This window comes from Phyllobates terribilis, unplaced genomic scaffold (genome assembly GCF_046119375.1).
Source record: "Phyllobates terribilis strain yellow unplaced genomic scaffold, ASM4611937v1 Scaffold_1__5_contigs__length_1240528914, whole genome shotgun sequence".
NCBI classification, from domain to species: Eukaryota; Metazoa; Chordata; class Amphibia; order Anura; family Dendrobatidae; genus Phyllobates; species Phyllobates terribilis.
The window spans coordinates 956,053,672-956,078,063 of NW_027362761.1; the positions used below are offsets into that span (position 1 = coordinate 956,053,672).

The 24,392-nt window shown below is 43.9% G+C and overlaps 1 protein-coding gene across 4 annotated transcripts in view; it reads right to left on the minus strand.

Moving 5' to 3' along the window:
• The window catches only part of ANAPC10 (anaphase promoting complex subunit 10), an 87,642-nt gene extending 63,251 nt beyond the window's left edge, over positions 1–24,391 (minus strand). Inside the window, exons 1-6 of one of the 4 annotated variants that reach the window (XM_073642487.1) lie at positions 24,246–24,391; positions 23,986–24,062; positions 23,395–23,491; positions 22,130–22,254; positions 16,395–16,485; positions 10,373–10,493 (exon numbers count right to left, since the gene is read on the minus strand). In XM_073642487.1, the coding sequence (XP_073498588.1) occupies positions 10,373–10,493; positions 16,395–16,485; positions 22,130–22,244 (327 nt within the window). In that variant the 5' untranslated portion in view covers positions 22,245–22,254; positions 23,395–23,491; positions 23,986–24,062; positions 24,246–24,391. Of the gene's footprint in view, positions 1–10,372; positions 10,494–16,394; positions 16,486–22,129; positions 22,255–23,394; positions 23,492–23,985; positions 24,063–24,178 lie in introns of all 4 variants that reach the window. The other 3 variants (XM_073642489.1, XM_073642488.1, XM_073642486.1) reach the window with 3 other exon arrangements.
• Position 24,392: the final 1 nt, after the last annotated feature.

The following is a 24,392-nucleotide window of genomic DNA, read 5'->3' on the forward strand; positions in this document are numbered from 1 at the left end:
TGCGGTCTGAGATCGGACAGATTTGCATGGACATCTGAATGAGCCCTTATGTGTGTTTTTAGAGGCTGCTCTCAACTGATATATGACCACATTAAAGTTTATTTCAACTTTGATGTGGTCTGCGGTTAGTGGGGGAGGCATGTACTGTAGTAGAAACATACTGTGTTTCCTCACCTAAACATTGAACGTGCAGAACTTCCATTCTGGGCGCCCTATAAATTCACTAGGCTAGGCCATCTATAATAGATTGTGGAGGGGTCAAATTTTCAGAATCAGCACCAAATCAACTGTTAAAAGTGGCAACAGTCTCTATACAGGGGTTATCCCCTAACTGGACAACCCCATTATAAAATAAGAAATCTCCTTCATAAAATAAAACAACGAATACTCACCTCCCACACCAGCGCCATTCCAGCTATGTCAGCGCCGGGTCTCCCATGACATTGTTATTCCACATGAGCCGTGCAGACAGTTAGAGGTTTCTATTGGGCTGATGTGCACTCACTTTCCTCTTACAATAGGAGGTAGTGAGAACAGCAGCCAAACCGTGGTCACTGTTAAGCTGAAAGGCTCATGTGGCATAATCATGTCACGTGCACAACAGGACCAGGAGACCCAGAGAAGGTGAGTATATATAATTTTTATTTTACAAGGGGGGAGTACTTATTTTCAATAGGGGTTGGGATGAATCATAGAACCATAGAGAGACGGTGAAGGAATACTTAGCTAATTTAAATGAATTTAAATCTCCGGGTCCAGATGAATTACATCCTAAGGTACTGAAAGAGATAGCAGAGGAAATTGCAGAACCACTAGCCAGAATCTTTGAAAATCCTGGAGAACAGGAGAAGTCACAGAAGATTGGAGAAGGGCAAATGTCCCTATTTTCAAAAAGAGAAAGAAGATAGAGCCAGGAAATTACAAGTCAGTAAGTACTTGGATAAGAATACAGTAATTAACAAGAGCCAGCATGGGTTTGTAGCAAACAACTAATGCCAGACTAATCTACTTTACGGAATCGGAATCAGTGACTGGGCGGATCAGGGAATTTCAGTAGATATAGTACATCTCGACTTCAGCAAAGCATTTGAAAAAGTATCTCATACTATCCTTATTGAAAAAAATGACCAAGTATGGGACTGACAAGGCTACGGTTAAGTGGATTCATAACTGGCTCAGTGATCACACTCAAAGAGTGGTAATAAATGGTTGCACATCCAATTGGAACAGTATTTCAAGTGGGGTACCACAAGGCCCCAGTGTTGTTCAACATTTTTATAAAATGATCTAGATAAGGGAAGTGAAGGTAAAAAATGCAAAGCTAGGAGAGATAGCTAACACTAGAGAAGACAGAGAAAGGATTCAGAAGGATCTAGATAAGTTTGAACAATGGCCAGCGACCCATAGAATGGTATTTAAACAGGGAGAAATGCAAAGATTGTACATTTGGGCAAGGAAAATGAAAACTACATCTACAGAATGGGAGGAATAGAACTAAGCAACAGCATGTGTGAAAAAGACTTGGGTATACTAATAAATCACAGACTGCACATGAGTCAAGAGTGTGATGCAGCAGAAAAAAAGGCAAACAGTTCTGGGATGTATTAAGAGAAGCAAACAGTCTAGATCACGTGAAGTAATTATCCCCCTCTACTCCTCCTTGGTCAGACCTCATCTGGAATACTGTGTCCAGTTCTGGGAACCACATTTTAAAAAAAGACATTCAAAAATTGGCGCATGTTCAGAGAAGAGCTACCAGGATGGTGAGGGGACTGCAAAGTATGTCCTAAGAGGAAAAGTTAAAGGATCTAGGAATGTTTAGCTTGCAAAAAAGAAGGCTAAGAGGAGACTTAATAGTGGTCTACAAATATCTGAAGGGATGTCAAAGCATAGAGGAATCATTCTTATTGTTATATGCACATGGAAACTCGAGAAACAATAGAATGAAACTGAAAGGGAGAAGATACAGATTAGATATTAGAAAAAACTTTTTGACAGTGAGGGTGATCAATGAGTGGAACAGGCTGCCACGAGAGGTGGTGAGTTCTCCTTCAATGGAAGTCTTCAGAGGCTGGACAGACATCTGTCTGAGATGGTTTAGTGAATCCTGCATAGAGCAGGGGGTTGGACACGATGACCCTGGATGTCGCTTCCAACTCTAACATTCTGTGATTCTATGCTTACACCATTCCATTTACTTGCACATAATGTGGTGCAGGCAGAGATGCCAACCATCCAGAAATTTCAGGGCAGTGTAAAAAAAATAGAGCAGTTTTTTTTGCCCTGTCTGTATAATAAAAAAAAAATAAAAAAAGTCTGGCATGCGTGATTATTTTGAAGCTGAAGAAACTGATACCAGTTATTTTGTCTGTAATTATCATCATTTTACAGTCAAGTGTGTGCAACATATGTCCTCATATCAGAATTAGGGGCTGTAGACTGCTCTAGAAACTATTTCTATAATTTAAGTATTTCATGTAAAATGCCGTCTGGACCTCACCCCGCTCACAGTAGATCACCTGCTCAGCCAGGAGACAAACCTTTACAGAAAAGCCGCCAATCACTAGGAGAGTCGGGTGACGTAGGACTCATAGGCTTTCTCTACGAGTCCTGGAAGCATGAATAAAATAACATAAAACGATATGTATCCCAAAGCGCAGCATCTGGTCCTCTATCCTAAAATATAAAATAGGTGATTGTTCCTGGGAAGAAAGATGTGGAGGAAAAAGGGAAAGAGTGCTACCTGAGCATAGTAAGTAGAGACTAAAAATTTTAAAAGAATACAAAATCTTTTATGCTCACCTGAGCAAGTTGTGCTGATAGGCACAACTCTATTTGAGGAATTTGTCAGTTATTAGGGTTCTCAGACCAAGGTTTGCAGCTCTTCCATAGATGGTGGTGGTATATTTGTCCTACCCGACAGACAGCCACCACGTGAACAAATTGAGACAAATGGATTCTGGAGGCGCTCCCGTGGAAGAAAGAGTAACCAAAAAATTGTTGAATCTTCCAAATGTGGTGCAATCACATGGAGGATATTCCACAAGGGATTAATATTTGTAAGTTTGTTAAAAAATCATAAAACAGTGAATACACATGAGGGACATGGATGTACAAAAAAGGGAAGGGAAAAGGGGGTCTTTAACCCCTTTACAGCCCATGACGTATTAATACGCATCAGTGCCCTGGGCTTTAAGAGCCTGACCCGTATTAGTACGTCATCACGATCGCGCGCGCACACGGGCGCGATCGCCGCCGGGTGTCAGCTGATTGTCACAGCTGACACCCGGTACTATGTGCAGGGAGCGGTCCCGCACCGCTCCTGGCACATTAACCCCCGCAATACTGCGATAAAAGTCGATCGCAGCATTGCGGTGGCAAGGGAAGGTGATCGGTATACTCACCTCCTCTTCCGGCCTCCAGCGCTGTCTGCCGCGGCTTCCCGGGTGTTGCCATGACGACCCGATGTCGTCATGACAACATCCGGTTCACCAGGCAGCAGGAACATTGTTTTGTTCATGCGCAGTGCACGACCACACAATGTTCTCACTGTGCAGTGCTGACTGCCTGCATAGCACAGGGATGGTGCTCCATCCCTATGCTGTGCAGGTGATCAGAATAAAAAAAAGTTAAAGTCCCAGAGTGGGACAAAGTAAAAAAGTGTAAAACTCTCAGAAAGTGAAAAAAAAAAAAATTGTAAAAATGTTTTAAAAAAAATAATCCACCAAAAATAAAAATATAATGTACCCATCAATAAATATTATTATGAAAAAAAAGCAAACAATAAAAGTACATATATTTGGTATCGCCGCGTCCAGAACGACCTGACCTATAAAACTGTCCCACTAGTTAACCCCTTCAGTGAACACGGTAAAAAAAATAAAATAAAAAACAAAAGCAAAAAACAATGCTTTATCATCATACCGCCAAACAAAAAATGGAATAACACGCGATCAAAAAGACGAATATAAATAAAAATGGTACCGCTGAAAACGTCATCTCGTCCCGCAAAAAACAAGCCGCCATACAGCTCCATCATCCGAAAAATCAAAAAGTTATAGCTCTCAGGATAAAGCAATGCAAAAAAATAATTTTTTCTATAAAATAGCTTTTATTGTGTAAAAGCGCCAAAACATAGAAAAACAATAAAAATGTGGTACCGTTGTAAACGTACTGAACCAAAGAATAAAGCTACCTTATCAATTTTACCACACGCGGAACAGAATAAAAAAAAAAAAAAAAAAAAAAAAAAAAAAACACAATTCCTGAATTGTTGGTTTTTGTTTATTCTGCCTCCCAAAAATCGGAATAGAAAGCGATCAAAAAAAGGTCACGTGCCTGAAAATGGCACCAATAAAAACGTCAACTCATCCCGCAAAAAAACAAGCCTTCACATGTCTCTGTCTGCCAAAATATGGAAAAATTATAGTTCTCAAAATATGGCGATGCAAAAACTAGATTTTACAAAAAATGCATCTTTTAATGTGTGACAGCTGTCAATCATAAAAACCCCATATGATTCTGGTATTACTGTAATCGCACTGACCCGAAGAATAAAGTAATCTCATCACTTATACCGCACGAGGAACGGCTTAAAAAATGAACTCTCGGGTTAGGGTTGTGCTAGGGTTAGGGTTGGGCTAGGGTTAGGGCTGGGGTTGGGATGGGGTTGAGATTTTTTTCAAAAGTAAGAAAAAAAGATGACGATATGGCGATTAGTGTTGAGCGCAAGTGCTCGATACTTGAGTTTGCATCGGGTGCTCTGGTATGCATTGAGTATCGTGGGTATTTGAGTGACATGCTCGAGTCTCCGCCCCATATGCTTCGCGGCCAAAAAACTTTGCGGGGATTGCCTGCCATGCACGAGCGATCCCTGCATGGTTTCTTTGGGGGGTCTAATAACCGTCAAACATGCGCGGCAGGGACTCTAGCATGTCACTCGAGCACACGCAGTACATGGTGCATACCTGAGTACCCGATGCAAACTCAAGTAGCGAGCACTTGCGCTCAAGACTAATGACAACTTATTCAATATGATTACCTAATGTTCTCAAATTCTCTGTCGTACCTCTGGGTTCAAAATGTTCACTATACCACTTGATAAAATCCTTGAGGGGTCTAGTTTCCAAAATGGGGTCACTTGTGGGGGGTTTCCACTGTTTAGGCACACAGGGGCTCTTCAAACGCGACATGGTGTCCGCTACCAAATTGAATGGAAAATCGGCTCAAATTGTTAGCGGACACCATGTTGCGTTTGGAGAGCCCCTGTGTGCCTAAACATTGGAGCTCCCCCACAAGTGACCCCATTTTGGAAACTAGACCCCCCCCAATGCACCTATCTAGATGCATAGTGAGCACTTGGAACCCCCAGGTGCTTCACAAATTGATTCGTAAAAATGAAAAACTGGAAAAAAAAATACTTTTTCATTTTTACATTAATTTGTGAAGCACCTGGGGGTTCAAAATGCTCACCACCCATCTAGATAAGTTCCAAGGGGGGGTCTAGTTTCCAAAATGGGGTCACTTGTGGGGGGTTTCCACTGTTTAGGCACATCAGGGGCTCTCCAAACGCAACATAGTGTCCGCTAATTATTCAAGCAAATTTTACAATCGAAAACTCAAATGGCGCTCCTTCCCTTCCGAGCCCTGCGTGCGCCCAAACAGTGGTTTTTCCCCACATATGGGGTATCTGCGTTCCCAGGGGAAATTGCACAACAAATTTTGGGGTCCATTTATTCCTGTTACCCCTGCGAAAATAAAAAATTGGATCTAAAGTAACATTTTTGTGAAAAAAGTTAAATGTTCATTTTTTTCTTCCACATTCCAAAAACTCCTGTGAAGCACCTGAAGGGTTAATAAAGTTCTGGAATGTGGTTTTCAGCACCTCGAGGAGTGCAGTTTTTAGAATGGTGTCACTTTTGGGTATTTTCTGTCATAAAGACCTCTCAAAGTGACTTCAAATGTGATGTGGTCCCTAGAAAAATGGTATTGTAAATTTTGTTGGAAAAATGAGAAATCGCTGGTCAACTTTTAACCCTTATAGCTCCATAACAAAAAAAAATTTGGTTCCAAAATTGTGCTGATGTAAAGTAAACATGTGGGAAATGTTATTTATTAACTGGTTTGTGTGACATATCTCTCTGATTTAAGGGCATAAAAATTCAAATTTTGAAAATTGCAAAATTTTCGCCCAATTTCCGTTTTTCACAAATAAACGCAAGTGATATCGAAGAAATTTTACCACAATCATGAAGTACAATATGTCACGAAAAAACAGTCTCAGAATCAGGGGGATCCGTTGAAGCATTCCAGAGTAATTACCTCATAAAGTGACAGTGGTCAGAATTGTAAAAATTGGCCTGGTCATTAACGTGCAAACCACCTTGGGTTGTAAAGGGGTTAAAAAGGATCACACAACGTGTTTCTGCTCATAGAGCCTTCATCAGATGTGTATGAGACCTTAGGTTTGACTGAACTCTTATACCCAGCATCTTTACTCAGAGGTAACATCCAACTCAAATCTACTCTCTCTCTCTGTTGGAGTCTAATTAATGAATATAGGTTGACTTTTGTATACATATATTTCTTACCAATAGTGTCATTGCTCAAATTTTAAAAATCATCACCCAAATGTGAGCTGGAAGCCTATGTTAACCAAATGACTACTTTATTAAAATCTATAGTTTTCTATTGCGTGGAGTTCCTACAAGGAATCTAAAAACTGATTTAGGGAGGCATTGGATTGATGTGATGGGTAGCAAACAAAAGAAAAAAAAAATTCTCAAAAATAAATAAATGAATAAAATAAACATCCCAGACCAGACACATAGATGCATGCTCACTCCTGAAGTCTCACTCCTCCGCCGCAGTCCATGGAGAGGCCCCGAACTGGAGCGGTGAGTGTTATTGGGATACAAATTGTAGTTTGATGTGTCAAATTGCTAAAGATTTTTCTGTATTTTCATGACTATGAAAATTGTACATTCACACTGAAGGCATCAAAACTATGAATTAACACATGTGGAATTATATACTTAACAAAAAAGTGTGAAACAACTGAAAATATGTCTTCTATTCTAGGTTCTTCAAAGTAGCCACCTTTTGCTTTGATGACTGCTTTGCACACTCTTGGCATTCTCTTTATGAGTTTCAAGAGGTAGTCACCGGAAATGGTTTTCACTTCACAGGTGTGTCCTGTCAGGTTTAATAAGTGGGATTTCTTGCCTTACGGTATGTGCACACGATGCAGAAATGAAGCAGAAAATTTCTGCATCATTTCTGCATCTCCCTGGCAGAAAAAACGCATGCAGATTGTGCATGCGTTTTTCCTGCAGAATACATGCGGATCCACATGCAGATTCACATGCGTTTCCGCATGCAGATTGACAAGCGCTTTCCAGGCGATCTTAGCATCACCTGGAAAGTGCTTGATAACTAGGTCACACTATATAAATCCATGCAAACAGCATGGATTTATACAGTGTGAACCGAGAGAGTGTATATACTTACCTCTGATGGCCCGCGCTGTCCTGCTTTACACTCCGTTCTCCCGGCTGCCGGCAACTTTGAATTGAAAGACCTGCCGACGTCAGCGTCACGTGACCCGTCACATGACTCTGACGTCACCGCAGGTCCTACAACTCACTGCAAGTGCCGGGAACCAAGCGGGAGCGCTGCGCGGGCCGACAGAAGGTAAGAATACATTTATTTTTTATTTTATTCTTCTTTTTACAGCTTTTTTAATGGTACCTGGGTGTGGATGAGACTCTCCTCTCCTCCACACCCGGGTACCATCCGCACATTAGAACGCACCAATTACGCAAGTACAAATGCTGTCTTGCGGAATTGGCGCGTTCTAATGCAAGTCAATGGCGGCGAAATCGCCGCGTTTCCGCAAAATTAATTGACATGCTGCGGATTTTTGACCGCAGCGTTAACGCTGCGGAAAAATCCGCATCATGGGCACAGCACATGCGGATTTCCATTGGGGAACATTGCTTCCCTTCTACCATGCGTTTTTCATGCGTTTCCGCGGCGTTTACGCAACTGCAAAAACGCCGCGGAAACGCATGAAATACGCATCGTGTGAACACAGCCTTATAAATGGGGTTGGGACCATCAGTTGTGTTGTGCAGAAGTCTGGTGGATACACAGCTGATAGTCCTACTGAATAGACTGTTAGAATTTGTATTATGGCAAGAAAAAAAGCAGCTAAGTAAAGAAAAACAAGTGGCCATCATTACTTTAAGAAATGAAGGTCAGTCAGTCTGAAAAATTGTGAAAACTTTGAAAGTGTCCCCAAGTGAAGTTGCAAAAACCATCAAGCGCTACAATGAAACTGGCTCACATGAGGACCGCCCCAGGAAGGGAAGACCAAGAGTCACCTCTGCTTCTGAGGATAAGTTTATCCGAGTCACCAGACTCAGAAATCACAGGTTAATAGCAGCTCAGATTAGAGACCAGGTCAATGCCACACAGGGTTCTAGCAGCAGACACATCTCTACAACAACTGTTAAGAGGAGACTTTGTACAGCAGGCCTTCATGGTAAAATATATGCTAGGAAACCACTGCTAAGGACAGGCAACAAGCAGAGGAGACTTGGGCTAAAGAACACAAGGAATGGACATTAGACCAGTGGAAATCCGTGCTTTGGTCTGATGAGTCCAAATTTGGTATCTTTGGTTCCAACCACCGTGTCTTTGTGCGATGCAGAAAAGGTGAACGGATGGACTCTACATGCCTGGTTCCCACCGTGAAGCATGGAGGAGAAGGTGTGATGGTGTGGGGGTGCTTTGCTGGTGACACTGTTGGGGATTTATTCAAAATTGAAGGCATACTGAACCAGCATGGCTACCACAGCATCTTGCAGCGGCATGCTATTCCATCCGGTTTGCGTTTAGTTGGACCATCATTTATTTTTCAACAGGACAATGACCCCAAACACACCTCCAGGCTGTGTAAGGGCTATTTGACCAAGAAGGAGAGGGATGGGGTGCTACGCCAGATGACCTGGCCTCCACAGTCACCAGACCTGAACCCAATCGAGATGGTTTGGGGTGAGCTGGACCGCAGAGTGAAGGCAAAAGGGCCAACAAGTGCTAAGCATCTCTGGGAGCTCCTTCAAGATTGTTGGAAGACCATTTCCGGTGACTACCTCTTGAAGCTTTATGTAGTAAGATTGGGTACAGTAGTACAATGCAGGATGTGCTGTAAATGTTTCCAGAAAATTATGAAATGTCCTATAAATGTCTGTTCTGTTCCTGATTTAGGCTTTTAGTTGAGATGAATCTGTGCTGCACTTTATGTACACGCTCAGTAGTGAGGCAGGGCTGCGGAGTCTGAGTCAGGGAAATTGAGGAGTCGGAGGTTTGGCTTACCGACTACACAGCCCTCGTACGTACATTGAAATATTTCTACAGAAAGCCTTTGTGCATATTTACAGGGTTTAATGTATTAAGAAGTTTAGGAAACATTTTTATTACAGCATTCTTCTTCATATGAAACCTAAAAGAACATAAATACATGCCAAGTTGCTTAGTTAAAAGCAATCAATTACTATTGCCATATTTACGACCTATCTAAAGCCATGTGATCCACCGGATATGCAATAAGGGTCTGATAGAACCTGCACCTGTGTTGAGCATGCATTTGGGCAAAGGCTGCTTCCATAACTTCCATGGAAGTGGAGTTGCGCACATGTCAAGTAATCTTTCCAATTTTCAGGCTATGGTCGACCATTTCACTGGGCAAGTCCATTTTGAAGATAGGCCTCATCTCTGGGACCCACACCTATAGCCATCATAAATTCCAGTCAACTTGCCAAGAATATCCGAATTGGGAATTCTCCTGGAATGTCATCAGAGAACAACCTATAGCTTAAATCAGTATATCACCATTTAGAATATTAAGAAAAAAAAAAAAAAGATCTTTAGATTTGTATACTGGCCACTAAGCCTAATTCTAGACTCCAACTTCCTGTTCTTTACAGATGGCTTTTCAGCAGTCTGATTATCATCACAGACAGGATTACAATGACATGTAAACAAAAGGATCCAGTCACAAAGGGCGATGTAACCTCTGACCCTGCTCTCCCTCTCCTTATAATGACCTTTGCCCAGGTGTACCCAGAAGGTTTCCATACAGAGTAAGGCTATGTTCACATGTTGTGTTTTTGCTGTGTTTTTTTTTTTAGGAAGTAAAATGCACTTAAAGCAGTTACACAATCAGGACAGTCTCAAAGGCCCATGATGTCAACTTGGAAATAGTTAAAGTTTATAAACTTCACAGTCCATAACTTACACTGCTAAAAATTGAAATACTGTTTAGTTAAGCAAAGTCAAAACATACAGGAATAAAAAAAAAAAAACCTACCCGAATCTCTTGAAGGTTGTGGAAGTTGTTCCCCACTCTGACCGAGATTTTACTTGGTGTGTAGCTCTCATCCGACTTGTAATCAGCATAAATACATAAAGCCTTCACAGTCGTCTTTCTTCTGTAAAGCCAGAAAAATAAAGTAATGCAGCCACATTCAAAGCTCATCAAAATGTTTCTGTAGCGTGAAAAAACCATAGCCACTGTGTACTTTTCTGCTGTAAATAATAATCTGTAAAGTATTGGCACATAAGTGCATATGTAAGCGGGTCTACTACACAATACACTGCGGGATGTTTGCCGTAATTAGGAGACCATGAAAGGAAAATAATCACTCCAGGCTCAGGGCTAGGTTGTGGATATAAAAAAGGACTTTCTATGGGTCAATTGCCAATTAGAGCTTGCAACTATATTTACAGTTTAACCTATACTTCACAAGGGATTTAATAAAAGGTGATGATAAACCATATTTTACACCGACAATCACTAAATTTAGGGACAAAATGAGCAATTAAGATAATGTGTTTTTATAATAAAAATTATAGATAACTTACTATTGAAGGAGTCTTCCCACATACATATACAGTACAGACCAAAAGTTTGGACACACCTTCTCATTTAAAGATTTTTCTGTATTTTCATGACTATGAAAATTGTACATTCACACTGAAGGCATCAAAGCTATGAATTAACACACGTGGAATTATATACTTAACAAAAAAGTGTGAAACAACTGAAAATATGTCTTATATTCTAGGTTCTTCAAAGTAGCCACCTTTTGCTTAGATGACTGCTTTGCACACTCTTGGCATTCTCTTTATGAGCTTCAAGAGGTAGTCACCGAAATGGTCTTCACTTCACAGGTGAGCCCTGTCAGGTTTAATAAGTGGGATTTCTTGCCTTATAAATGGGGTTGGGACCATCAGTTGTGTTGTGCAGAAGTCTGGTGGATACACAGCTGATAGTCCTACTGAATAGACTGTTAGAATTTGTATTATGGCAAGAAAAAAGCAGCTAAGTAAAGAAAAACGAGTGGCCATCATTACTTTAAGAAATGAAGGTCAGTCAGTCCGAAAATTGGGCAAACTTTGAAAGTGTCCCCAAGTGCAGTTGCAAAAACCATCAAAGAAACTGGCTCACATGAGGACCGCCCCAGGAAAGGAAGACCAAGAGTCACCTCTGCTTCTGAGGATAAGTTTATCCGAGTCACCAGCCTCAGAAATCGCAGGTTAACAGCAGCTCAGATTAGAGACCAGGTCAATGCCACACAGAGCTCTAGCAGCAGACACATCTCTACAACAACTGTTAAGAGGAGACTTTGTGCAGCAGGCCTTCATGGTAAAATAGCAGCTAGGAAACCACTGCTAAGGACAGGCAACAAGCAGAAGAGACTTGTTCGGGCTAAAGAACACAAGGAATGGACATTAGACCAGTGGAAATCTGTGCTTTGGTCTGATGAGTCCAAATTTGAGATCTTTGGTTCCAACCACTGTGTTTTCATGCGACGCAGAAAAGGTGAACGGATGGACTCTACATGCCTGGTTCCCACCATGAAGCATGGAGGAGGAGGTGTGATGGTGTGGGGGTGCTTTGCTGGTGACACTGTTGGGGATTTATTCAAAATTGAAGGCATACTGAACCAGCATGACTACCACAGCATCTTGCAGAGGCATGCTATTCCATCCGGTTTGCGTTTAGTTGGACCATCATTTATTTTTCAACAGGACAATGACCCCAAACACACCTCCAGGCTGTGTAAGGGCTATTTGACCAAGGGGGAGAGTGATGGGGTGCTACGCCAGATGACCTGGCCTCCACAGTCACCAGACCTGAACCCAATCGAGATGGTTTGGGGTGAGCTGGACCGCAGAGTGAAGGCAAAAGTGCCAACAAGTGCTAAGCATCTCTGGGAACTCCTTCAAGATTGTTGGAAGACCATTTCCGGTGACTACCTCTTGAAGCTCATCAAGAGAATGCCAAGAGTGTGCAAAGCAGTCATCAAAGCAAAAGGTGGCTACTTTGAAGAACCTAGAATATAAGACATATTTTCAGTTGTTTCACACTTTTTTGTTAAGTATATAATTCCACATGTGTTAATTCATAGTTTTGATGCCTTCAGTGTGAATGTACAGTTTTCATAGTCATGAAAATACAGAAAAATCTTTAAATGAGAAGGTGTGTCCAAACTTTTGGTCTGTACTGTACTTATGTATATAAAGTACTTATCGCACAGACGCTACTCCTTCGTACTCACAATTCATCCCCTGCTGGTTCCCTAGAATTAACATCCACGGGGGAACAAAAAAAACAAAAAACGTTGCAGACAATTAGCAGTTGCTGATTGTTTATAGCCGTCGAGTCACGCCCCTTCTGGATGTGATCTCAGGGACCAGTGTGGGACATAATATCAACTATGGAGCAATGGCAAAGGTCCGGGAGGGTTTTTTTTTTTATTTTTAAACCTTGTTTCATGTGGGCTCATTAAAAATGGTTGTCCACTACTAATAGGACAAGACTTCTTAAAATAATAACAGAATAAATCTCTGGTCAGGAGTCCTCAACACAACAACATTTAGATCAGAAAATAAATAAGATTTTAAAACTTATATTTTCCTAATAAAATAAGAAGTTGAATAAAGCCAGTCTCCCTGCCTTCTGCTGGTGGATGACAAAGGAAAGAGGGTCTGACGCAGAATCTTTTAGAAATACAATCTACACCCAGCACTCCCACCTGGCAGAGAGGACTAGTGGAGCTTTCCCTCACATGGCAGCTGGTCATTATATTGTCTGACCTACTGCATCACTCCTGGACCCTTATATAAGGCAACCATGATATCTGCATCAGTCTACTGACGAAGGCACAAAGTTTGGGCCAGTTTCACACCACGTTTTTGTGAGGTCTTTGACGTATCCCTTTGAATACATTTATTTTTCTGATTCAAACAGATAAGTTAAGGTTCACAAAAGATATAATGGGTGATACGAATGTCAAATAGGTATCCATTTGAAACACGCTTGTGCAGATTTCCATTCGGATCTGTCTATTTTGCAGGATTAAAATAGCAAATTCTGCTGCACTTTTTATTCCTTGAAATAAACAAAAGCTAGGCATCTCTAATTGTAGCCATTAAGGTCTACAGAGAACCGATGAAAACGTATTGCCTTATGTTTGCATGTCCGTTTTTTGATCAATTATTTTCCAAAAGGCAGTCAGATGATCTGCGAACCCTCCCCTACCCCTCTCAAAAAAAAAAAAAAAAAAAAATATTGATAGCCACAGCTCACCTCTTCCTCCCTCACTGTACAATGACCTCTGCACAGTTACAAAGCATACATTAATAATGCTCTGAAGAAGAAGCAGTGTGCTGACACTGTGTATATACAGGTTTGTATATAGGCCACGTATCTGTGCACCTCTACATTAACTTAATACTAAAGTTGTGCAGGCCTTGTATCTCTCAGTGTTATCAGAAGCTCAAGCAAGAAAGCGGACCTATACTCATGTACAAAACCTAACAAAAAAAATATATAAAACAGGAAACATCAGTTTCTGATTGGAATTGGCAAAAAAAAATCATTTGACATTCACTTTAAAAAATATATATTCAAAATATATATACAGTACAGACCAAAAGTTTGGACACACCTTCTCATTTAAAGATTTTTCTGTATTTTCATGACTATGAAAATTGTATATTCACACTGAAGGCATCAAAACTATGAATTAACACATGTGGAATTATATACTTAACAAAAGAGTGTGAAACAACTGAAAATATGTCTTATATTCTAGGTTCTTCAAAGTAGCCACCTTTTGCTTTGATGACTGCTTTGCACACTCTTGGCATTCTCTTGATGAGCTTCAAGAGGTAGTCACCAAAAATGGTCTTCCAACAATCTTGAAGGAGTTCCCAGAGATGCTTAGCACTTGTTGGCCCTTTTGCCTTCACTCTGCGGTCCAGTTCACCCCAAACCACCTCGATTGGGTTCAGGTCTGGTGACTGTGGAGGCCAGGTCATCTGGCGTAGCACCCCATCACTCTCCCTCTTGGTCAAATAGCCCTTACACAGCCTGGAGGTGTGTTTGGGGTCATTGTCCTGTTCATTGTCCTGTTGAAAAATAAATGATGGTCCAACTAAACGCAAACCGGATGGAATAGCATGCCGCTGCAAGATGCTGTGGTAGCCATGCTGGTTCAGTATGCCTTCAATTTTGAATAAATCCCCAACAGTGTCACCAGCAAAGCACCCCCACACCATCACACCTCCTCCTTCATGCTTCACGGTGGGAACCAGGCATGTAGAGTCCATTCGTTCACTTTTTCTGCGTCGCACAAAGACACGGTGGCTGGAACCAAAGATCTCAAATTTGGACTCATCAGACCAAAGCACAGATTTCCACTGGTCTAATGTCCATTCCTTGTGTTCTTTAGCCTAAACAAGTCTCTTCTGCTTGTTGCCTGTCCTTAGCAGTGGTTTCCTAGCAGCTATTTTACCATGAAGGCCTGCTGCACAAAGTCTCCTCTTAACAGTTTTTGAAGAGATGTGTCTGCTGCTAGAACTCTGTGTGGCATTGACCTGGTCTCTAATCTGAGCTTCTGTTAACCTGCGATTTCTGATGCCGGTGACTCGGATAAACTTATCCTCAGAAGCAGAGGTGACTCTTGGTCTTCCTTTCCTGGGGCGGTCCTCATGTGAGCCAGTTTCTTTGTAGCGCTTGATGGTTTTTGCAACTGCACTTGGGGACACTTTCAAAGTTTGCCCAATTTTTCGGACTGACTGACCTTCATTTCTTAAAGTAATGATGGCCACTCGTTTTTCTTTACTTAGAATTTGTATTATGAAAAGAAAAAAGCAGCTAACAGTCTATTCAGGAGGACTATCAGCTGTGTATCCACCAGACTTCTGCACAACACAACTGATGGTCCCAACCCCATTTATAAGGCAAGAAATCCCACTTATTAAACCTGACAGGGCACACCTGTGAAGTGAAAACCATTTCCGGTGACTACCTCTTGAAGCTCATCAAGAGAATGCCAAGAGTGTGCAAAGCAGTCATCAAAGCAAAAGGTGGCTACTTTGAAGAACCTAGAATATAAGACATATTTTCAGTTGTTTCACACTTTTTTGTTAAGTATATAATTCCACATGTGTTAATTCATAGTTTTGATGCCTTCAGTGTGAATGTACAATTTTCAAAGTCATGAAAATACAGAAAAATCTTTAAATGAGAAGGTGTGTCCAAACTTTTGGTCTGTACTGTATATTCTTAAGATAGATAAAGATATATAAAAAAAAAATATTATATATATATTTATATTTCTCTTGTACAATATTGTACATCAGTAATATACTTTGTTAACACTGCACACATCTATAATTACATAGGTCACATATAGGGCCTCGGTGTAATAATAAAACAAAAAAAAAAGTATACTTTTTTTTTTCTTTTTCTCTCTTTTATTCCACTTTATGCCTTTTATTGGAATATATGACAGTCCACTAAAACTATGCCATACACTAAAGAGGAAGAAAAATAATAAAAACATGACTGGTATAGGCCTAATGTAAGCCAAAAAGAATAGAGTTGTATATGTTGAGAATATTCACCACAGGGCAAGAGGAGAACAATCGGCATATACATCAGTGTTCTACATACAAGAGCCTGACGGACAGCATTTTATTGCTTTAAAGTTTTATGTTTTTCCTCTAAAAAAAAAACAAAACACAACAAGTGTTTTAAAATTACAATGGGTCACGCTAAAAGGAAGGGAGTAAGACTGCAGCATACATTGCAAACAACTGATGAACATATAGACCCGCAGCAATAACGTGGAATCACAAACACTCACAGGGAGTATTTGAGGGACTTTTACAGTATAACTTGCTTTGGCCACACTGAATGAGAAGCATATATTTTTTTAGATCCTATACATTTCAATTTTGGAATAAAAATGATCTATTAATGTCCAAGCATCGTAATGTCAAGATTATAAGAGGAATGAATGAAACAAGATATCTACCGAAACTGAATGTTCACTAAATGAGGCTGAGATCCATCAGATTGCCAGTAGGTTTCAAGATTATCGTCTCGTAGCTGGTCCACACCAAAGCCTATGAAAACAGAAAAATGGCAAAATACCATCATCAACCAACAAATCTAAAAAGCTTTAATAAAAAGGTACAAGAAAGCTAATTTCCAGGCTTTTAATCTATAATATACTTACCTTGTAATGTCTTCACATCCTGTTCCGTCCAGATGTGTCCAGATCCCAGAAGTCGAAGTGGCGGAAATCCGTCGACCGCCATATTGGGACACCCAAGTGATGGGTGTCTCAATATGGAAACCACTGGTGGCACAGCCTCTTGCGCGGTACCACCAGCGGAACATCGTCACAAACAAGCCGCCACCGGGAACAGCCGAATGATTCACTAACCGCCGCCATCTTTGTACAGGAGGAGCGCATGCGCAGTTTTAATGTGACCGCCGCTATCTGCCTGCACAAAGATGGCAGCGGTCTGATTTACTGGGCGGGGAGGCAGCTCAAACGAGAGAACGCATGAGGGAAGAAGACAGCACAGGGGTGGAGAGAGAGAGAGAAGACAAGGGGGAGAGCACATGGGGTACACAGGTCAAAGAAGAGATCACATGAGAGGAGAAGTCAGCAGATGGGGGAGAGAGAGACAAAGCACAGAGGGGAGAACACAGCACAGGAAGGAGAGAGACAGCAGTTTTTGTGCATGTAAAAGTTTCTGCTATTCTCTCACTGTGGCTGCTATACAAGAGCGCACAATGTGCAGACCCCGCTCTCCTCTAACCACAGCTGCCCTACAAGAGCGCACACAATGTGCAGACCCCGCTCTCCTCTCACCACAGCTGCCATACAAGAGCGCACACAATGTGCAGATCCCGCTCTCCTCTCACCACGGCTGCCATACAAGAGCGCACACAATGTGCAGATCCCGCTCTCCTCTCACCACGGCTGCCATACAAGAGCGCACACAATGTGCAGACCCCGCTCTCCTCTCACTACAGCTGCCATACAAGAGCACACAATGTGCAGACCCCGCTCTCCTCTCACCATGGCTGCTATACAAGAGCACACAATGTGCAGACCCCGCTCTCCTCTCACCACAGCTGCCCTACAAGAGCGCACACAATGTGCAGACCCCGCTCTCCTCTCACCACGGCTGCCATACAAGAGCGCACACAATGTGCAGACCCCGCTCTTCTCTCACCACAGCTGCCCTACAAGAGCACACAATGTGCAGACCCCGCTCTCCTCTCACCGTGGCTGCTATACAAGAGCGCACACAATGTGCAGACCCCGCTCTCCTCTCACCGTGGCTGCTATACAAGAGCGCACACAATGTGCAGACCCCACTCTCCTCTCACCACAGCTGCCCTACAAGAGCGCACACAATGTGCAGACCCCGCTCTCCTCTCACCACGGCTGCCATACAAGAGCGCACACAATGTGCAGACCCCGCTCTCCTCTCACCACAGCTGCCATACAAGAGCGCACACAATGTGCAGACCCCGCTCTCCTCTCACCACGGCTGCCATACAAGAGCGCACACAATGTGCAGACCCCGCTCTCCTCTCACCACAGCTGCCCTACAAGAGCACACAATGTGCAGACCCTGCTCTCCTCTCACCACGGCTGCCATACAAGAGCGGGGTCTGCACATTGTGTGCGCTCTCCTCTCACCACTGCTGCCATACAAGAGCGCACACAATGTGCAGACCCCGCTCTCCTCTCACCACAGCTGCCATACAAGAGCACACAATGTGCAGACCCCGCTCTCCTCTCACCACAGCTGCCCTACAAGAGCGCACACAAAGTGCAGACCCCGCTCTCCTCTCACCACGGCTGCCATACAAGAGCGCACACAATGTGCAGACCCCGCTCTCCTCTCACCACGGCTGCCATACAAGAGCGCACACAATGTGCAGACCCCGCTCTCCTCTCACCACAGCTGCCCTACAAGAGCACACAATGTGCAGACCCTGCTCTCCTCTCACCACAGCTGCCCTACAAGAGCACACAATGTGCAGACCCCGCTCTCCTCTCACCACAGCTGCCCTACAAGAGCACACAATGTGCAGACCCCGCTCTCCTCTCACCACAGCTCCCTACAAGAGCACACAATGTGCAGACCCCGCTCTCCTCTCACCACAGCTGCCTTACAAGAGCGCACACAATGTGCAGACCCCGCTCTCCTCTCACCACGGCTGCCATACAAGAGCGCACACAATGTGCAGACCCCGCTCTCCTCTCACCACAGCTGCCCTACAAGAGCACACAATGTGCAGACCCTGCTCTCCTCTCACCACAGCTGCCCTACAAGAGCGCACAATGTGCAGACCCCGCTCTCCTCTCACCACAGCTGCCCTACAAGAGCACACAATGTGCAGACCCTGCTCTCCTCTCACCACAGCTGCCCTACAAGAGCACACAATGTGCAGACCCCGCTCTCCTCTCACCACAGCTGCCCTACAAGAGCACACAATGTGCAGACCCTGCTCTCCTCTCACCACAGCTGCCATACAAGAGCGGGGTCTGCACATTGTGTGCGCTCTCCTCTCACCACGGCTGCCATACAAGAGCGCACACAATGTGCAGACCCCGCTCTCCTCTCACCACAGCTGCCCTACAAGAGCACACAATGTGCAGACCCTGCTCTCCTCTCACCACAGCTGCCCTACAAGAGCGCACAATGTGCAGACCCCGCTCTCCTCTCACCACAGCTGCCCTACAAGAGCACACAATGTGCAGACCCCGCTCTCCTCTCACCACAGCTGCCCTACAAGAGCACACAATGTGCAGACCCCGCTCTCCTCTCACCACAGCTGCCTTACAAGAGCGCACACAATGTGCAGACCCCGCTCTCCTCTAACCACGGCTGCCATACAAGAGCGCACACAATGTGCAGACCCCGCTCTCCTCTCACCACAGCTGCCCTACAAGAGCACACAATGTGCAGACCCTGCTCTCCTCTCACCACAGCTGCCCTACAAGAGCGCACAATGTGCAGACCCCGCTCTCCTCTCACCACAGCTGCCCTACAAGAGCACACAATGTGCAGACCCTGCTCTCCTCTCACCACAGCTGCCCTACAAGAGCACACAATGTGCAGACCCCGCTCTCCTCTCACCACAGCTGCCCTACAAGAGCACACAATGTGCAGACCCTGCTCTCCTCTCACCACAGCTGCCATACAAGAGCGGGGTCTGCACATTGTGTGCGCTCTCCTCTCACCACGGCTGCCATACAAGAGCGCACACAATGTGCAGACCCCGCTCTCCTCTCACCACAGCTGCCCTACAAGAGCACACAATGTGCAGACCCTGCTCTCCTCTCACCACAGCTGCCCTACAAGAGCGCACAATGTGCAGACCCCGCTCTCCTCTCACCACAGCTGCCCTACAAGAGCACACAATGTGCAGACCCTGCTCTCCTCTCACCACAGCTGCCCTACAAGAGCACACAATGTGCAGACCCCGCTCTCCTCTCACCACAGCTGCCCTACAAGAGCACACAATGTGCAGACCCTGCTCTCCTCTCACCACAGCTGCCATACAAGAGCGGGGTCTGCACATTGTGTGCGCTCTCCTCTCACCACGGCTGCCATACAAGAGCGCACAAAATGTGCAGACCCCGCTCTCCTCTCACCACAGCTGCCATACAAGAGCGCACACAATGTGCAGACCCTGCTCTCCTCTCAGAGCAAGCCTTCACCTACTGTGGATTTAAAAACCTGCACCGCATGTCAATTACTTCGCAGAAAAACTCTGCAGCATTTACATCTAGTTTGATAACACTGTATTAAGTATTACACTGCCGATCCTCTGTTGCATAAATCTAAGTGACAAATCCGCAGCCAATATACTAAGAGGCAAAACCAGGCAGCCCTGTCACTCAGATTATATTCATAAATCCGTGTGACATTTTTTTTTTTTTTTAATTGGACTGCACAAGGACCCATAGTTCCACTGTTACACACACACACGCGTTTTAAAATCAAATCTGTGTCCCCGGTCTGCGAGACTCAAGGCATACACTATTCTCATCCGTTTTGCAGATCAGATTTCTTATATTAAAGTCTTTGTGTACCCATATAAAAAGGATAAAACACGAAAAAGACTAAGTACTTCAGTGTCCCATCCGTATTTCACTGATCCGATTACTAATAAATAAAAGTTCAAATAGTTATATAATCAGAAAGCACCATGATGTAGGGGCAGAGACCTTGATTATAGTGACGCGTCACTTACTGGGCTGTGTTTTGCTGTTTCAATAAAGTGTTTTATTAGCAGGAGATTATCCCACAGGACAAGCTGCCCACGTGCCTTCTAGTCCAACCAAGCCCCCAGCAAGGACTGCCAGCTTACACTCAATGTACAGTTTACACAGTAAGCTGCCAATCAGTGATGTGGGCAGGGTAATAAATAAGCTCAGCAATCTAAACTCTACAAGATCTGCAGCAGAGAAAACTGTGATCCTATCACAACTGCTGCACTCCGTAAACTAAATAATACATCGCTGGCATAACGTTCTCAGCCCCTACATCTACTGTCAGACTGCATAGCAAAAACTCAGCTGAGCGATTCCCTTTAGGTTATGTGCACACGTTAAGTATTTGGTACAGATATGTATGCACCATTTCTGCATCTCTTGGGCAGGAAAAACGCAGCGGCAAAACGCGCAGTTTGGTGCAGCTTTTTCCACACTAATTAGTATGGGTGAAAGAACGGACATGCTGCAAGTCACAAATAAGCAACGTGTGAATGAGACTTCAGGATTCTCATTCACTTTGCTGGCTGCAGGAAACCTTGCAGGTTTTGTGACAAATCTGCACTGAAAAAAAAAAAGCAGCAAAAAAAGCAACGTGTGCACACAGCGTCAAAGTTCAGTTCTCTTCTTTGGCTGTGAAAAAAGTTAGGCCACTTGAATTAAAAAAAAAAAAAAATGCTGTTTTACGGAACAAACAACAAGTTGTCAGCTGAATGGCTGTGCACAAATTACACATAATATTAATTATGCTATTATCAAACATTTGTATGGCACTTTCCTCAGTATGAGCCCAGTCTCTGCAAAAGGCCTCCATCTCTATATCCCTAATGACACATTATTGTGTTCAAAGGGGATGTCCCATAAATCACATTTATTACCAAGGCTATGGAGTCGGTAAGCCAAACCTCCGACTCCACGACTCAGACTCAGTCATACATGGCTCATGTTTAAGTGATAAATTTACTGTAGCTCAGGTTCATCTCAGCTAAAAGTCTAGACCCTTAGATCAGGAATAAGACAGACATTTATAGGACATTTCATAACTTTCCCAAACTCTTATGAAAAAATATTCCCCACAAACTGCATTGAACCACTGTACCCAATTTATTATATATTTTAGGAGTCGGAGTTGGTCCATTTTATACCGACTCCACTGCCCTGTTTATTACCCATGCAAAGTATTGTTATGGGGGAACTGAACGGTGGGCACCCATCGATTATGAGAATGGTGGTCGCAGAGTCCCGTGTGTGAATGCAGAGGTAGTGCACATGTGTAGCCCCACTCCATTTACCTGTAAAAGTCTATGGGAATGATATAATGTACACGAGCACCACTGCCATAAACAGTGAATAAACTGTTGGGCTCCTGGATTCTGTGATGCATTGGGGTTAAACTAAGATTTGTTAATTATTTTACATATCATTTTCTTGGCAAACATCACAAATTGTTAATATTATACCTGGTTTGCAAGATGACAAAGACCAAACAGCTTGAGAACCAATTTCTCGCACAGTTCCAGTTCTCTTCAGCTGGTTAGGATCGGCACCAGGGGGAGTTTTGTTGGGTGTTGTCATTTCCAATTATCTGGAAAGAAGTTACAAATCTGAACTGTGATAACTGATCGCATAATGTTAATACAACAGATAGGGTCACAATCTAGTTAAAATATTGTTTTGTTTTACCCTTCTCCTCCTGGCAGCTGCAGCAATCTAAGTATTGTTACTTTACTGCTTGCTCTGCGGTTGCCATTGTAGCGTCTATTGTAAACCAAATTGTATAGGTACCTTTATGCAGAGAATTTTCTGAAATGTACAATATTTGGGCGATGTTGAAAGAAAGTTTGGATGCTGAGACATTGATTACATGATAGAATGAATAAGTTACACCTCTTCTGATTCTGTCAGCTTCACTTGGGTGAGACGCTCTTGTAAACCAGATGCACCATCTGAAAACGAGCAGCTTTGCAATTTACCCTTTATTAAAATCCTCTGTTAAGATCGGAGGGACTTTTAAATGTCATTGTTTTCTGCTTGTTGCCATATTACTGGCCACCTCTGCAGTCTATGAGTGGTGGTTGGTCTCCTAGGTAAAGAGTGCAGCATTTACAAGCTCTTTCCAACAGAGCTTACAAGTGCTGCTCTGAATCTGGTGGATCTGGCCAGCTTCAGTTTCCTTGTCTTCCTCATCCAATGATGATCATCTTGCTTTATTATGGCATCACAAATACAGAAACAGCAAACTGACTGTATGATTTCAGCCATGTATGTTTAAGCCTGAAACGATGCAGCATTTCTGAGAAAATCATACTGTGAAAGCCACTAGGGACTGAGCCGCACGGGTGATTAGTAGGTACTTGCCAGCTTCTACCCAGCCGCTGCCAATGACTGACAGGGCTCTCTATACAGGCACGCAGGCAGAAACCAGTCACTCAAGCAGAATGGATGAGGAAAAGCCGCCAGGTACCCGTCTTTTTGACTAGTCTCCCATGCGGTTTGGTCCCCGATCAGTTTTTAATGTATGTTTTTGTCTGCAGCACCACAGCATTTGAGTCATAAATATATGACCGAGATCATGCAGCCAGGGTCTGATACATATAGACTGTGGCTCAAGCAGCATGTATCAGCTGTCAGGTTCCCTTTAAAGTAGCATCAGAGAGCGCACAGTTCAGGCCAACAGCACAATGATGCTCCTCGTGTCCGAAATGGCAATCAAACAGGAGCACACCTGAAGAATGAAGACGAGAAAGCCCCTTCCATTTTGTACATCTGCTATGCACTTGGGAGTTTTGTATGGGAGAACCTGTGTCCTGATGCCTCTGCCACTGTAAGAGAAAATTACCAGACAACTGTCACAAAGAAGCCAGAAGCCTGCGGCTCACCAAGATCCTTGGTACAGTCCCTGGCACAATCTGTGGCTACTGCCCATAAACCTCCATGTACAGCGGGCAACAAACTGCTGACTGTCCACAGAGGCTCTGGCTGATGGAGGAGGGGTCGGGCCCTGCTTATTACAGGGGGGTCCGGCTCTGGCTGATGGAGGAGGGGTCGGGCCCTGCTTATTACAGGGGGGTCCGGCTCTGGCTGATGGAGGAGGGGTCGGGCCCTGCTTATTACAGGGGGGTCCGGCTCTGGCTGATGGAGGAGGGGTCGGGCCCTGCTTATTACAGGGGGGTCCGGCTCTGGCTGATGGAGGAGGGGTCGGGCCCTGCTTATTACAGGGGGGTCCGGCTCTGGCTGATGGAGGAGGGGTTGGGCCCTGCTTATTACAGGGGGGTCCACTGCTCCACTTAACAGAAAACCTATGATAGTCACAAACCTCTTGTTCTTTCTCTGTTGGGAGGCTCCTAAATCCAAACTGAGGAACAGACCGGGGAAGAATACCTGGGATATATCCTGAAAACAGAAGAGGAATTCTATGTTATCCTTCCGTATCCTGTTAAGTCATATATTACTGTACTAGGACAAACAGGGGCATGCAGCCCTACTCCAGATAACCATACAGGACATACATGCCCCGTGTGGAGCCATTACTCCGACCAATCACAGAAAGGACCACCACCCCACACAGGTACGTGCCTGCTCCGTCCAGCTGCTCACTCCATCCCAGCTCCACATCCAAAGACTCAACCAGACCCGCCAGGCGCTCGGCTCCAGTTGATTACGTCACCAGCGCGACTCGCAGACCAACGAAGCGTTCCACAGTGGCACGCAACGCTTACGTAG